The sequence below is a fragment of the Adiantum capillus-veneris genome, chromosome 14 (assembly GCF_014529385.1).
Source record: "Adiantum capillus-veneris isolate H3 chromosome 14, ASM1452938v2, whole genome shotgun sequence".
NCBI lineage: Eukaryota > Viridiplantae > Streptophyta > Polypodiopsida > Polypodiales > Pteridaceae > Adiantum > Adiantum capillus-veneris.
In genome coordinates this window covers 61438589-61455359 of record NC_140944.1, presented here as the reverse complement: position 1 = coordinate 61455359, position 16771 = coordinate 61438589, and the positions used below count along the sequence as shown (strand labels likewise).

General features: G+C 44.6%; 1 protein-coding gene across 4 annotated transcripts in view; it reads right to left on the bottom strand.

The window, feature by feature from the left end:
• Positions 1 to 811: 811 nt before the first annotated feature.
• Positions 812 to 16771, bottom strand: part of EMB1220 (pre-mRNA processing ribonucleoprotein binding region-containing protein) — a 28893-nt gene continuing 12933 nt past the window's right edge. The window contains exons 3-8 of one of the 4 annotated variants that reach the window (XR_015190196.1): positions 2207 to 3099; positions 2051 to 2121; positions 1859 to 1961; positions 1704 to 1779; positions 1401 to 1583; positions 812 to 1331 (exon numbers count right to left, since the gene is read on the bottom strand). Coding sequence is in view for 2 of the 4 variants with exons in the window: in XM_086528635.1 (XP_086384761.1) it covers positions 1476 to 1583; positions 1704 to 1779; positions 1859 to 1961; positions 2051 to 2121; positions 2207 to 3099 (1251 nt within the window). In the remaining 2 variants the exon portion in view is untranslated. The remainder of the gene's footprint in view (positions 1332 to 1400; positions 1584 to 1703; positions 1780 to 1858; positions 1962 to 2050; positions 2122 to 2206; positions 3100 to 16771) is intronic. The other 3 variants (XR_015190195.1, XM_086528635.1, XM_086528636.1) reach the window with 3 other exon arrangements.

The window sequence follows — 16771 nt, the reverse complement described above, 5'->3', positions numbered from 1 at the left end:
TTGCTAAGGCTTAGACCTAAACTACGGAGTGACCTACAAAAGAGCTTGCAGTGACGCAAACAGTGGTAACAAATTTGGAAGTATATGTAACTTAGCACCAATGAAAAAGATATCCAAGAACAAAAATAAGGCATGAAGGGGATAAGCAGCACTCAGCTTCCAAGGACTATAGAACATTGTGCACCTCTCATCGATGAGACTTCTCAAATTTGATACTTAAGGATGTTTCAAGCACCATCATTAACAAAGCTCACAATCGAAACAATTGTCCCCCACTTTGCAAATCCAATTATAATTTAATCAAGGTTCAAGCCACATCTGTGAGGATTACTTCCTTTTTGTAGAATTGCTTCCTTTTTGTATCTGAAAATTACCATCGTGACAATCACAAGAAAATTTGAAAACCCTTGCAATCACCAGTTTTATGCCATACATCTGCCTACTGTTCACTCTATCTGAGAGAGAGAAATGAAATGAAATGAAATGTTATATTAACGTCTTCAAAAGGCCAAAGTGACCTATGAGACCAGAAAGTTACAATGTGGTGGATCTGATACAAGGTCAGAGTGACAAAAAATGACAAAATAAAATACTATGGAATCCTAAACTGCTAGGTGTGAACTAAGCAGCTAGCTGGGATAGCTAAATCACAAGAGATCCAACATCGGTCGCTGGCAGATCTCATGAGAGAGAGAGAGAGAGAGAGAGAGAGAGAGAGAGAGAGAGAGAGAGAGAGAGAGAGAGAGAGAGAGAGCTACAACTTAGTGCTAAAAAGTTCCATTTTGAGAGAGAGAGAGAGAGAGACCGTGTGAGCATAGGCCACTATGAGCAAGTGTCAATGCCCATCTAGAATAGATGGCCAAAAGTTGCTTAGATTGAAAGCAAACTTGTCTTGGTGAAATAGATGTAAAAGAGATTATACTATATGCAAGTACCGTATACTGACAAGTTTGTTTTGACCCTATTACATTGCATATACATGTTTCAACATGTCAAGAAACTAAAGGATTACTCATTCAAACAGAGCATGAGATAATTGCCAAGACTCCATACACATCCTCGATGTAACTCCGTAACACATCCTTATCTACGGAAAAAACATCGCCATCCAAAAACCATCTGATAGTGTCGCCTTTACTATGCAACATGCCCTTCATAAGAAAACAACAGGCGACTGGAAAAAGGCTTCACCTTCCAAAACCGACCTTTTGTAGCTCTGTATCCATAGGATGCTGAAGTATCAAAGGTTTCCGAAAATGCTGAAGAATCTTTACCACAACCATCTTGTTTGCATTGCCCAAGGCTGATCACATCCTGCACAAGGCATCAGCCTGAGCTGTGCATTAGTCCATAAAGGAGACACTCTTAACTTCCTAAAGCAAGTCTGGCTAGTAACTTACATAGCCTCTTTAGCCATAGTGATTTCCAGTAAAGAAACTGTTCACGGGGGGCGTACCCAATGCACACTAGCTCTTTCAAATGCGCTTGATTTTTGAAAAGGTTCCAGTCTCCGAGAAATAAGTACTTTGTGTACCACTACCCAACAAAGCTGCATGGGTTTGAGGGTTCGTCAGCTCGATTCCCTGCCAAAGCCACCAAAATTCAGTTTGGTTATTGAATGGATTGCACCCATGCAAAATACAATCATAAAGCCACAAAGCAATTGAACAATGCTGCTGCATTCTCATGGGTACGATTCAAACCTGCACAGGTGTAAATGCTAAGCTGGATGTCAAGCCCGACGTTGCACCACTGCTTCCATAACTCTTCTCTTTAAACCTGTAGAGAGTAAGTTGTGATAGTTAGCAAGGAAAAAACACATTTACTTGTAATATGAAAATTTTCTTCTGGGTTTTACTTCTTAGCAGCTTTAGCAGCAAGCTTGTTTTGACCCATTGAAACTCGCAGCTTCCCACTTCCAGCCTGCCCAAGCATTCCGTAGCCTTCACCCAAGCCATCCCCTATGCAAACCACAACAGAAGGATTCTTTCAATGTCCTTAAAGATATAAATGGCAATATAGTAAATAAACAAACCCTACATAGACTAACCTAATGAGCTTTCTTCAGCTACTCCAAACCGCATTCGATTCGCCAATTTTCGCATGTCAGTCAATGCATACCTGAGATACACAAGGGTAATTTTATAATAAAGCTTTGCCAGCGATAAAACATTGCAAATACAAAATTAAAAGCCGGGAATACTACCTCTCCTTCATTTTCCTGAGCCTGCGACCACCACGTTTCTTTTTGGGATCAGAATCTGGAACAGGGAGAGGCTTTGGCTGCTTGGGTGGTGGAGGTTCTTGCCACTTCTCGATTTTCTTTCGTATCTCCTCTCTCAGATCTCTTCCCGTCTTTCCTGTGGGATCGCCCTTAGTGGCATCTACTCGTGCGGCTAATGTGGCTTTGCCTGCTACCAGTCTGCAACAACGTGTTTTCAGAGCAGGGGGAGTACTTTGAACCACCTCTGTCTGTAAAACAAAACCGGTATGCACTGACGCTGAGGCTGTTGAGAATCCAGCCAATGTCTTCTTCTTTGCTCCGAGAGTTTGAACGTTACAAGCTGGCATCTTGGATAAAGCTATAAGACCGCCAGCTACACCCATCAATTTGGCTGCTACTGCAGTCCCTACAATTGCAGAAAGATTTGGTGCAATGTAGCCCATTCTACTCTCCACAAAATCCAGCACTTTCTTTTTTGCATCATCAAGGGCTAAAGCCCTGTCACAAGCCTCCAAAGTCTTTTGCAAATTCTCTTCGGACAGGGGTTTCCCAGTAGTTGTTGATGCTGTGACAGAAACAACCATGATCGTAGCCGATGGAAGTAACCCCTCAAGGTCCACAAGAGTAAGGTCCATCTCATTGCCGATTTTCTTAACAACTCTAGCATAATCAATGGGGTGGAGTACGAGAGACTCCAACTCTGGGAATTTCAATCTATACCTGTCCCTGATAAAGTTGTGAATGATAATTATCTCGTTCTCTATATCAGCTGACAACGTGTTGCAGTCCACGATGAGCTCATATTCGGGATCATCCTCCATGACTGAACTTCTTTTGGACGCTTCCAAACCCTTCCCAAGCGCTTCTTCTACTTTCTGAAAACATCATACAACATCAGAAGAGAGACTTACAAGATTACCAAGCGTCATACATGCAAGAACCATCAAACAGTATCAGGACAATCGAGTTAACAAAACAGGATGGAAATGTCAGCAAGCCAAAATGATGAAATTGCATAAAACTAGATGAATCCAGGAATTCAGATGAAAATGAATGTGCTGGTTGAAGACTCATGTGCTAATGAGAATATATAACCACCAGATCCATAATCCATGTTATTTACTACATACCACAATGTTCCACTAAAATCGGCAAACTGGAATGACAAAAACACATATAAACTAAAAACCTAAAGCCTGAGATTTGTCCCTAATGTCAGGGCCGATCTTTGAACCAAAGAAGAAGAACCAAATTGAACGTACTTTTGGAGTCACGAGTGAGATCAAGTGGGGAGGGGAGGGCTCTACATCTGCGGATGATGGAGATGAGTAGACCAGCGACCAGTCATGACTCATTCAGGCTACAGTCTAGAGTCTTGAGTCTAGACTCTACTGCCATGTTTCATTAAATGTTTGTTTACATGTTTTAGTTCCTAGTACCTACTACCTAGGACCCTGTGTGTCCACTGTCGACTATTTACTATCTGCTATTATCTACATAGCCTATGTAATGTCTTCTCCCAGTTTGATATTAGTAGCGTTGAAGCTTGTGTCCCTTGATATATCAAGTTATGTGCATTCATACATTCTGTAATGCACAATTTTTTTGGTAATGAGACAAGAGTCATGACGTGATATTCAGAATACTAACTTGTGTGTACTTTCCATTTGTTTCTAAACTTGTAAATTGTAATGTATATAATTGAAGGTTTTAACAAAACATCAGGGGCACATATTATTCAGCTGAAAAAACTATGGTGAACACATTTTTAATGGTTAAAGATGGAAAAATGGGAGGCCAAATAGACATATTTTCAAGAGGGGCCCTCTTTGAAGCTAAATAAGGGATAACTTGGGCCTTGGCACCTGCAAGTCAAACTTGAAGCTCTACCCTCTCCCACCTCTTCCAAGTTACAAGCACTCTTGCAAGTGAAAATGTGAATCTCCCTCCCCACTTGCTCCTGTGCTCATAGCTCACAGTAATGGGCCATGTGGTTTTTGCACCTTCTTGGTTGTTCACATCTATTCCATAAGTATTTGTAGGTTGCCTCGAGGATAAAGCTTCATAGCCTTTTGCAAGGCTTCATGCAATCCGGCTTCAAATCTTCAATCTTCTTGAATGGGTTATTGTGGAACAGTTTCGTTCCCTAACTGAGAAAGTAGATCCCATTCTTTCTTTACTCCTTCCTCATAATCCGGAGGGAGGAATTGAGCATAGAACTTCTTCTTGAAGGCAGTCCAATCCTGAGGCTTGCGTTTTTCAAGGATAAGAGTCAGCCACCAACTGTTGGCCGTGCCTTTCACGTACATACTGACATGGCGAAGCTTGGACCTTTCCTTAAAGTTCCCTTCAGCAAATGCAACTTCAAACTGGCGGATGAAAGCTAAAGCTTTGTCGTCGTCCCGCCGTCCATTGTAGGTCTCAAATTTTACATCTTTGTCACTTGACTTGAATGACTTTTGCTTGTGGTGCTTCTTCTTATGATGCTCCTTCTTTCTGCCTTTCGACTCCTTGTAGTCAGGAGCTCTATCCTTCGAATGCACTTCCTGCTGCAACGGATCGTCAAGGAACGTGTCCTCTTGAGAGACTATGTCATCCAGATCCTTCATGAAAGAAAACTGAGGAGAATCACGACGATCTTGCTCTTGAACATTTGGATTAAACCGCACATGACGTTCTAGAGGCTTCTTTTGTCTCTCGTGCATGCAGGAGGTTCCAACTAAAATTCTTTCTTTGGTTCTTGCGTCTTTGGGTTCTGTGGGATTTCTCCCGACCCCATCGGCACTCTCTCCTTCCCTTTCTCAAGGGTATGGAGAATCTTTTGAACTTCTGGATGGGAGAGAGCTTTTTGCAACTCTGCCACCTACTGTTGAAGGAGAGTGAACTCTATCTCACGTCCTTCCATTTCTGCAGTCTACTAAGAGTCATCAATCCATTAAGCAAGAGAGAGATGACCTTGCTCTCATACCACTGGCACAAAAATACGGAAGCCTTAACTAACTTTTAAATTGCAATTTATATACTCAAGAGAATTTTTTGGTGAGAGAGAAGGAAAGCTTGACACATCATTGGGGACCAGAAAATGGGATGGTCCCCCCCCATAAAGAGAATATCTTTATTACTATGGGAGATTCTTTACAAGCACACGAACACAACATCGCGCATCCTCTATTCTTCTTTGTTTTGTTCTGACTACTAACTGAGAGAGTGTTTCCACTCTCCTTCTGCTAAGAGGACTTCCCCTCTTCTGCAAGTCTTGTTGGAAGCTCTCATCAGCAGTCTTATCTTCCAAACAGCTTATCGAAGCTCTCACAACGGAGAGTCTATCTTCCATCATTCATGCATCGAACTCGAGAGAAGCAAGCAAAAATGGACGCACATATGCTTGCTGTAATTTTCTGCACACAACCTGAAATTCTTACCTGTGCGTGATCCTACGCCGAAACGGAAACCTTCTTCACGATGGAATCGCACCAAACCTTGCGTAAGCGCAGGATAAGTAGAAAGGAGTGAAATTCTATGAGTGCTCCGCTGAAAACAACCCTAATCAAGGTGATTAGGGACTGAAAACAGAGAATTTACAGCCACCGCACTCTACAAAGAGAGTGCTCGCGACGAATCTTCACCAAAAGGTGGCTATGATTGTGAGAGCCCTTGTTCTAAACAGTGGGAGCACAAGGCTACCACATATGTCGCAAGGGCTGCTCTCAAACTTCAATGGAGAGCTCCATCGCGTAGAGCATGCTCACATTGGGTGTGTGTGTGTGTGTGTGTGTGGGGGGGGGGGGGGGGGGGGGGGGGCACTGCGAACCCCAAAAGAGGGTGAGAATCATATAGCCAGCCAGAGAGGGGGCGCTAGAGGATGAGGGAGGGTGAGAGAGTCACGTGCATGGGTAAGTGTGCCAAGTGGCACACACACTTAATAACTTAAAAACCATTCACCTTTGCATTTTAAAAGTTCCTAGGCTAATGATGAAATGTGCAAATTAACACACAACTGCACACATGAATGCTACTTATGAAAACGTTAGCTGCTCCCCGGCACAATGCCGTACTAGCACTACTCCTGCACCACCTATTCACACTTGTCCGAACATTTGGCTCGGACGCAAATGATTAAAATTAGTTTAACTGACTTATCCCAAGGCCTTATAAAAAATAATCCAAGCCTTCCAAGCCTTAGAATCGTTATTCTAAGGACCCCATCTCATTCCTATGCTCGCAATGGTGCACGTAATTTTTTGAGCCTGAAATTTTGAGGCTACAATTTACCCGTTATTGAAGACCCGATTTCTCAATCGCTAGGGCTTCAAGGTATTTTCTGCTAGGGTCCCTCTAAGGTGCTCTGGCCCGCATCAAGGCGCACCTTAGGCCCTAGAACTGCTAGTTCTATTCAGATGTGCACACAACTAATTAAATAATTATTATCTCGTAAATAAATTAATTATCTACAAAGACTGAGATTGTTATGCTGCACAGGGCCACCCCAGGCAAGGAGAGGTATTGTGCTGAATTTAATTGTAAATCAAAAAATTAATAAGTAGTCCTCCGATTTTCATCGAAAATCAGAAAATTAATTTAAAAAAATTCTGATCTTCAATATCTCCCGCTGCTAATTTGCTGATTTTTATCAAAAATCAGCAACCAAGCATTAATTTTCACCTGCATACGTGCTTTCGAGAAGAAAATTAAGTAATTTCAGCAATTAGTAAATGAAAATTAGACTAAATCAAGGTTATCCGACTCAAACCGATCCATCCGTGTGCATGTGGTCCTTCCTGCAGCCAAGCCGGCTCTGATACCATGAAATGAACACGCGAAGTGGATCTCCCGACTACACAGACCACCTACAAACACACGCAAACACACGCGGACGAACAACCCGACCATAGCCACCATCCGCCAGCTCCCCCATGCTGGGGCCAACGTCCGAGGACGGAGGCGTGCACCTGTAAGAAGGAGCGCCCCATACCACCCGGCCTCACCTCCTCAAGGTGACCTCGTGCCTCACGAGCTAACCACTGGCACTCTGCCAATGGGTTCGATAACTACAAATGAGGCCTTGGCCTCCCTTTTATAATAATGGCTTCCTTTTATTACTTTTCTTCTCTTTTGCTATATTCTGCAATTGAGGATGATTGCTTTGATTTTAGAGGGCGGTATGTGACGAGTTTTAGGGTAAGGTTTTTTGCATCGAGGCCATAGGCGCACTGATCATTGCGTTCGTTTCACCAATCGGGGACTCTCTCTCTCTAGAAATGTGGTCCATGGGAGTCTCTTTGTCAGAGCCAGAATCCTCTACGTGCATTGGTTCTCTCTAGAATATACTGATTTTCTCTCACTAACTGAATTTTTGATTCTCTCTCTAGGATCCACGATTTTCTCTCTAGGATCTGCTGATTTTTCCTCTCTCCAAAAATGGGGTTTCTCTTCTAAAACTGAATTTAAAATAGCATTAAAAAGCGTATTCCTTCTCTCTTTTTAGGGAAAAAGCGAGAAGGGGGGGGAAGAGGGGGCTGTTTTTGGAGAGCTCCTTATAAAAGCAACCCTTTGGGGCATCACTTATATACACACCACTTGCATATTGATGCCGCTTGATTGTTTGAGTACCAACTCTTGGATTTCTTAGCCCTCTGATTCTTGTACGAGAAATACCCAAACGGGGGTGTTGACTATTAGTTCAGGGCCAACAACTGTGTATAGGGGCATCCCAATTCGACATTCCCTCTCTCTCTCTCTCTCTCTCTCTCTCTCTCTCTCAAACCCTAGCTGCAAGCACTTCTCCCTCTTTGTCTCGTCCGCCTCCCTAGGGCGAGGGTTGCCCTATGGGACAGCCCCCTACAGCTCAGCCCCTACCCCCTTCTCCCAGGCCATGCCCAGCCCTCTCAGGTCCCCCGACTACTCCACGACACTCCACTCCTCTGCAACGGCACTCAGTGTCACAAACTGGTGACACGGTTGCCCTGTACACACACACCCTCCCCGCATGGACAGCCCCTGGAAATGACCCCCCGAATTGCTGACGTGGTACGCACCGTACGGACAGCCCGCGTTTTGCGGCGCATTTCACGGGATTCCGTACTGCTAACGTGGCAATTTTTACGGCCCTGCTTTTGGGTAGTTTTGCATGGCCTATTTTTTCTACGCGAGAGAGAGAGAGAGAGAGAGAGAGAGAGAGAGAGAGAGAGAGAGAGAGCTTTTGCTTTATTTTTGGCAAGGCTTTTGATTTTGAAGCTTTTGGGCTTTGCTTTTAGCATCCCTTGTAAACCTTTAATAAGTGGGTAGGCTTCCCACTTCTCAGAGCATCTGGACATAGAGTCTGAGAGTGAGAGCCTCCCACTCGCTTGTACTTTTGCAACAGATTAATACAAAAAGAACTACCGAAAGGGGCACCAGTCTTTGGGGCCAATCTCTAGGCACGGAGCTCCGCCGGGCCAGTGTTGAATCAATTGTGAACTGTCAACTATTTTGAAGTGAATCTTGTCGTGTTGCAGTAGATTCTCGACTTGGAGTGTCCAAGTCTGTTACGGTGGTATCAGAGCACAGCCGATTTCTCTTCTACGGGAAATCCGATCCTTTTTACACAACACTTATGGCTTCAGACAGAGATTAGTCGACTTCCTCTGCATCCAGAGATGCGGGAAGAGATCACAACGAAGATTCACGCGAGGAGTACGGCCAGCCTCGGCCTACTCAGGCGGAGATCGAAGAGATGGAGCGTCGACGATTGACCAACGATGCAACAAAGATGATGCTAAATTTTGCGAAGGACCCGAAATTTGCAAAATTTATGAGTCATACCTTTTTTGACGAGGTGCACTCACAGTGGCAGTAGACCACAGAACCACCCCTCAAACTGGCCCTGAAGAAACCTCCTACTCCAAGGATGTATACAGAGCAAGAATTAGAAGAGGTGGTTGATGCACGGATTGCTCAGCTTTTTGACGCGCAGAACAAAGCAGAAAAGCACGACAAAAAGCAGAAGAAAGGAACTGACTTCCCGGGTTATTTGGGTCGTTTTGCATTGGCAAGAAAGCAGAAGAAGCGTGTTCGATTTGAAGGAGTACCCAGTTCTTCTCTTCTTCTTCTGAGAGTTCTTCTAGCTCCTCTGAGTCCAACGAAGAAGACAAAAAAGGCAAAAAGCGAAGCAAAAAGCAAAGCTTCGGAAAGGGCAAGAAAAAGGCAAAGAAGTCTAAATCTCACCCAGTTGTTGATAGTTCTACCGAGGACTCGTCTTCAAATAGTTCGGACTCTAACGACAGCAGCTTTTATGCAAAGAAGAAGAATTTTTATAAAGCCAACCAGTATGATTTTCTCGAAGATAAAAGCAAGAAAGTCCGAGAGTTTAAGGAAGGTGGACAATCAATTAAATTTAACACATTTTCTGGTTATAGAGATGCTTCTCGAAGGCTTTGTCTTTTACACAGCAGTTTGACATAGCTTTCTCAAGAGGGCATTACTCAGAGCACTCCAAGATTCGGAGAGATGCCTCTTACTTCAAGGGAAATGCTCGAACTTGGTGGTCCACGCTTCTATTAAACAAGACAGCGCCAGTTAAATGTCTGAAATTTAAAAGGCTTTTTATTTCTTCTTGGCTGACTCGAGAGTACGAACTCATACGAACTGCTTGGAACCATCTTCGGATGATCAAGAAGGATACATTAGATGCTTATTGCGAGAGATTCTGGAGCTCTTTTCTACCAGCCTCTTCATTTAAGAAGATCTCATTCAAAGAACAGATTGAGCGATTTACCTTGGGACTTCCTACAGAGATCCGAGATCACTGGAACTGATGAGTCATGCAAAACGGGGTTTTGATACAGCTATCGGAAAAGCAGATGCGGTGGGCGAACATCTTGTCACAGTTTCACTTCCAGATTGTCCATGTGCAAGGACAGAAGAATTTGGTGCCAGATGCTTTGTCTCGGAAGCCGTTGGTTCTAGCTATTTCCGCGATACATCATAGAAGCTTTGAGGATATGGTCGATCAATATGCCACAGATACAGATTTTGTAGACATTTTCACACGGATACGGGATGGGGAGACAGTAGCGGGATATTCCATTCGGGATGGCTACTGTCACCAGCGTGTGACTACTATCTATCCTTTTTGTTGATTTCTTTCTTATTATCTATTTACTTTCACTTTTTGGAAACACCCCTCGGGAAATCTAACTGCCCTGCATTGCATAGCTAGTGTGGAACTGTCCAGAGGGAGTCCAAGCCTGAGGGCAAGAGAGCACTAAGGTTGGACAAGGACTATGGTTAGCCAAGTGGGGTCATTGACTAGCCAAAGTGGAATCCTTTGCTACAGAGGCTACATTTCGGTTCTCGATGTGGCCGCAGTGTACAAAGAGGGTCGGATGACCTAGAAAGATACAATGGCAGCATCTCCTAAAATTTAGGGAACTGCTATTTTGGGACCTGAAAATGTCTTCGCGTCATTACGTGCAGTTTGACATGGGGATCATTTTGTTACTCTGTGGCCAAGTCAACAGAGGCTGCGGGTGAGATATTTTTAGACCCGAGGGTCTAAAGCGGGAAAATGCACAAATGAGTGACACTTGGCACTCTTAGGCCAGTTTACTACTTATAGAGAAGGCAAAAACGTGATTTATAGCTGGGAGGCTCATTTTTGCAAGTCTCTGTCACAGGTTAAGAGCTATGGAGTGCTTGCTTTCCCTCTTATGCACAGTGCGGTGCCAGGAGTGATGCCCTGCACGCTACGCACTGCCCTCTCTCTCCCCTTTGGCAGTATGTTATGCCCCTCTAGTGGGCTCTTCATTTGACCAATGTACAGTTGTGTGGGTTCATGCGCGATTGCCGAGGCAAGAGCCTCTTGCACAGGTACTGGATTAGCTAGCGGCTAATCCCCCGCAGGTACAGGTGAATTCGGAGAGGTTTCACGCCAGAAATCTCGTCCGATTCAAAGGGCAAGTAGCCCTACAGGTGCGGGAGCTCGAGGACTTGCTAAGGATGCGACCGGCACGCGAAACGGAGCCCGAAACAGTAAATTACAGCCTGCTGTGTATTTTTGCAGGTTTAGGATTTTGGCCCTAAACGGACCCTAATACCCCCAGGAGGTTCGGGGACGTAAGGGGACCGCTGTACAGGTGATCTGGCGCAATTTCAGGGCTGAAAACAGAGAATTCAGCGTGCTGCAGATTCTCGCCAGGTTTTGCAAAGTGCCCGTATGCGTCAGGAAAGTCAGTCAATGCGTGGGAATACTGACTGTGAAGGGTTCTAGTACAGTTATGCTGCCGAAATCAGGCTGGAACAGTGGAAATTCAGCCGAGTTTGTGCGGGGCAGCTTGTAGGGAACCACAGCGTTTATTCCCTCTTTTGAACAATAAAGAAATACCGAAAGGGGCGCCTAAGTTAGGGGCCAATCTGGTGTCCGTCTACTCATACAGGTGCAATCTAGCAGCCTGTATCCCTCTCCCCTTTGTTGTGTCTTGAAAGTACAGGTAAAATAGACGACTAATAATGGGTGAAAGCTAAATCAAGGTTTAAAGTAAAGTCTACCGCCCTTTTTGGATTGAACAGGCCGGTTACAGCTACTTGATAAGGAAAACCATGTTGTGCGTTACACAGCCGTTGAGGAAAAAGGTTATGACCGAATGCCACAGTCCACCTTTTACGGGTCACCGCGGCATTACTACCACCTTGAAAGGGATAGAGAGATACTTCTTTTAGCCGAGACTCAAGAAGAATGTGGACGAGTTTGTGCGCAGTTGCTTGGTATGCCAGAAACTCAAGTTTGACAGGCATAAAGCACAGGGATTGTTACAGCCTTTGCCCATACCCACTCGCCCCTGAGAAAGTATTACAATGGATTTCATTTTTGATCTCCCGAGAACATCTGGACTGTTATTGACTGACACAAAGTGATGACGTGGTGGCGGAGAGCAGAAACCCTAAAATTCCTGCAAACCCTAATTTCTGCCAAAAACCCTAACTTCCGAAAATCGCGGAGGCTTGAAAAAAAAAATGATGAGCGGCGCGAATTTTGCTTTTTTAATAAAAAAAGAGAAAAGACTCTCTAAGAGAGAGAGAGAACTGATGCTTTTTATTTTAAAAGCTTTTGGGGCTCTGCTTTTGGGCATCCCTTGTAACCTTTACATAAGTGGTGAGGGTCTCACTTCTCAGAGCATCTGGACACAGAGTCTGAGAGTGAAACCCTAGCCACTCTCTTGTACTTTGATCTGATTAATATAAAAAGAAATACCGAAAGGGGCGCCAGTCTTTGCGACCAATATCTCTAGGCACGGAACTCCGCCGGGACAGTGCAAATCTATTGTGATCTGTGAATTGTTTTGAAGTGGTTATTTGGTGCTGTCGCGGTTGATTCTTGACTTGGAGTGTCCAAGTCTGTTACAGTGGTATCAAAGCGCGGCCGATTTCTCTTCTACGGGAAATCTGATCCCCGAAATTTTTTTCCGCGGCACCTATGGCTTCAAGCAACGATCAGTCGACTCCCTCTGCATCTGGAGATGCAGGCAGGGATCACAACGAAGATTCCGGCACGGAGTATGGCCCGCCTAGGCCTACTCCAACGGAGCAGCAAGAGATGGAGCGTCGAAAATTGATTGATGATGCAACAAAGATGATGCTCAATTTTGCCAAGGACCCGAAGATGGCAAAATATATGAACCAGACCTCTTTGGAAGAGGTACAGATGGAGTGGCAAAGAACCACAACACCACTCCCGAAACCTGCTCTCAAGAAACCTTCTGCCTCCAAGAAATATACGGAGAAGGAACTGGAGAACGTGGTTGATGCACGGATTGCTCAGCTTTTCGACGTGCAAAAGAAAGACAAAAAGCACGGCAAAAAGCAGAAAAAAGGCATTGACTTCCCGGGATATTTGAATCGTCAGTCGACATTCGACAAGGCAAAGAAACAGAAGAAGCGTGTCAAGTTTGAAGGCTTACCAAGTTCTTCTTCTTCTTCCGACAGTTCTTCTAGCTCTTCAGACTCGAGCGAAGAAGACAGAAAAAGCAAAAAGCGAAGCAAGAAACAAAGCTTCGGAAAGGGCAAGAAAAAGGCAAAGAAGGCTACATCTCGCCCAGAGACTGACAGTTCTACTGAGAACTCGTCTACAGACAGCTCAGATTCCGATGACGGAAACTTTTATGCGAACAAGAACAACTTTTTTTTACAAAGCTAACCACTTTCTCGAAGATAAAAGCAAGAAAGTCCGAGAGTTTAAGGAAGGTGGCCACTCGATCAAGTTTGATACTTTTTCAAGATACTCAGATGCTTCGAAGGCTTTGTCTTTTATACAACAGTTTGACATCGCTTTCGCGGGAGGATGCTATTCAGAGCACTTCAAGATTCGGAGAGCTGCCTCTTACTTTAAGAGGAATGCTCGTACTTGGTGGTCCACGCTTCTTTTAAACAAGACTGTGCCAATTAAATGGCTGAAATTTAAGAATCTTTTTATTTCTTCTTGGTTGACGCAAGAATATGAAGGAGATATACGAGCTGCTTGGAACCATCTTTGGAAGACCAAGAAAGATACAATCAAATGCTTACTGTGAAAGATTCTGGAGCTCTTTTCTACCCGCCTCTTCATTCAAGAAGATCTCGTTCAGAGAACAGATTGAGCGTTTAACTTGGGTCTACCTACAGAGATCCGAGATCACTGCTTGGAATAAAAGTCAGCTTCTATTTAGGAGTTGATGAGTCATGCGAAGCGGGGCTTTGCCATTCACTCAGGCAGTCTGACCTACCCCACAGATGAGGCCATGACACAACGAGCCGAACAGACTTCTGGGAATGAAAGTAGAAAGAAAAAGAGCAACCCAGAGAAAAAGGATGCACGACCCAAGCTTACTCCTGAGGAGAGAGCTCGCTCCATCAGAGAGGGGAAGTGCTTTGGATGCGGGGAACATGGACATATCTCAGCGAAGTGCCCTAAAAAGGCACAGAAAGAACAGAATGATAAAGACGACGACAGGCCTGAGAGTTCGAGAGCAACTGAGGAATGAGGCAGAAAAGGCAGATAGAAAAACAGAACTGGTACCACATGGCGTGGAACCTGCACCGAATCTAATGAATGAAAGTACAAACTTTGCCGCTTTTGGGGCAAAGTGAAGGATCAGGAAGCTCTTTTGAAGGAGCCAAGGCCAACTTCTTTTCACTTGGAATTGGCGGCTTGATTTGGAATTACGCCCGACAGACTGACGCCACAGGCGGAGGTAGTTCGACTGGCACCCGGATGGGGTGTTGCCATTACACCGAGCATTGGCAAACTTCGTTTACAATGACAGGGGTGTTCAGGGCACGCGAGTGACGTTCTACTCAGGATCCCTTGGTATCACAAGAACTACGCCATGGTTGACTAGTGGGCCGAGAAAGCGACTTTGATAAATAAAGGGCTTAGAGATTGTACTTGATAAACTTCAGTTTCTTACTCATTCTTTTGGGAGAGAACTGAACGATGGATAAAGGTTGAATATGTTTTGACCTGATCAAAAGAACGCCAAGATTTTTCTCCACACTCATGCCGATTGCTTTTCAGAGGGCCTGAAGATCAAACCATTGATCTGATACCTGGAAGCACACCACCGAATCGGCCACCTTACCGTGTGAGCCGAGTACAGAATGAAAAGATTATGAACCCAGTGAAAGACCTCTTGGAAAAAGGTCTTGTCAAGCCTAGTACTTCACCGTATTGCTCTCTAGTGTTGTTGGTTTTGAAGAAAGACGGATCTTGGAGAATGTGCATCGATTATAGCGCTCTCAACGAAATCACCATCAAGAACAGATTTCCGATTACTAGGATCAATGATATACTCGACAGATTACAGGAATCCTCGTGCTTTAGCAGGATTGACTTGAAGAGTGGATATCATCAGATCGGGATAGCGCCAGGAGATGTCTACAAGACATCTTTTCGGACGACTTTTGGGTTATTTGAGTTTTTGGTGATGCCTTTTGGCTTAACCATTGCTCTTGCGACATTTAACCGGATGATGGACAAGATTTTTCGAGAGTACAGGCTATTTGTTGGCATTTTCTTTAACGACATCATTGTTTTCTCCAAGAACGAGGCAGAACACAGAGATCATCTGCTTCAAGTCTTTCAGGCATTACGAGATCACACGTTAGTGATTAATGCAAAGAAAAGTGAATTTTTTCCTACCAGAGATACACTTTTTGGGACACATTGTGTCAGCAGGAGTGCAAATGGACCCGACCAAGATAGAGACTATCCGTGATTGGCCCGATTTGAGGATGTCCATGAAGTTAGAAGCTTCTTGGGACTGTGTTCGTACTACAGGCGGTTCATACGAAAGTTTGCAGAGGTTGCTTCCCCTTTGCATATCTTGACACAGAAAGGAGTCCCTTTCTCGTGGGGATCCACAGAAGTGACTGCCTTTCACACATTGAAAGAGAAATTGACTGCGGGACCAGTTTTAACTTTGCCGGACTTGCAAAAGTCATTTGAAGTATATTGTGATGCTTGTGGTCGTAGTCTGGGTGCGGTCTTGATGCAAGAAGGCCATGTCATTGCTTATGAGAGCCGATTGTTCTCTAGGCCGGAGATGACAGCACAGATATATGAGAAAGAGCTTTTGGCAGTGATCCATGCTCTTACTCAGTGGCGGCACTACCTACTCAGAGCGGATTTTACTGTCTTTACAGACCATCACAGTTTGCGCTACTTCTTGTCACAGAAGCAGCTTTCGGAAAAGCAGATGCGGTGGGCGGCACTACCTACTCGGAGCGGATTTTACTGTCTTTACAGACCATCACAGTTTGCGCTACTTCTTGTCACAGAAGCAGCTTTCGGAAAAGCAGATGCGGTGGGCGAACATCTTGTCACAGTTCCACTTCTAGATTGTCCATGTGCAGGGACAGAAGAATGTGGTGGCAGATGCTTTGTCTCGGAAATCGTTGGTTCTGGCTATTTCCGCGATACATCATAGGAGCTTCGAGGATATGGTCGATCAGTATGCCACAAATACAGATTTTGCAGATATTTTCACACGGGTACGGGATGGGGAGACGATAGCTGGATACTCCCTTCGGGAAGGCTACTTGATGAAAAAGACTATGTTGTGCGTTACACAGCCGTTGAGGGAAAAGGTTATGACTGAATGCCACTGTCCACCTTTTACGGGTCACCACGGCATTGCTACCACCATGAAAGGGGTAGAGAGATACTTCTTTTGGCCGTGACTCAAAAAGGACGTGGAAGAGTTGTCCGCAGTATGCCAGAAGGTCAAGTTTGACAAGATAAGGCACAGGGATTGTTACACTTTACCCATACCCACCCGTCCCTGGGAAAGTATTGAAATGGATTTCATTTTTGATCTCCTGATTACACAGAATGATCACGATGATTTTCCAATTACATGGCACGTCTGAGACGATTGTCTCCGACAGAGACCCCAGATTTATGAGTTTGTTTTGGAAGGCAATTTGGGAGAACATTGGCACGCGGTTGCAGTTCTCGTCATCGTTCCACTTGCAGACTGACGGGCAATCTGAGATTGCCAATTCAGCCGTTTTAGATTTATTGAAGTCTTGTATCTC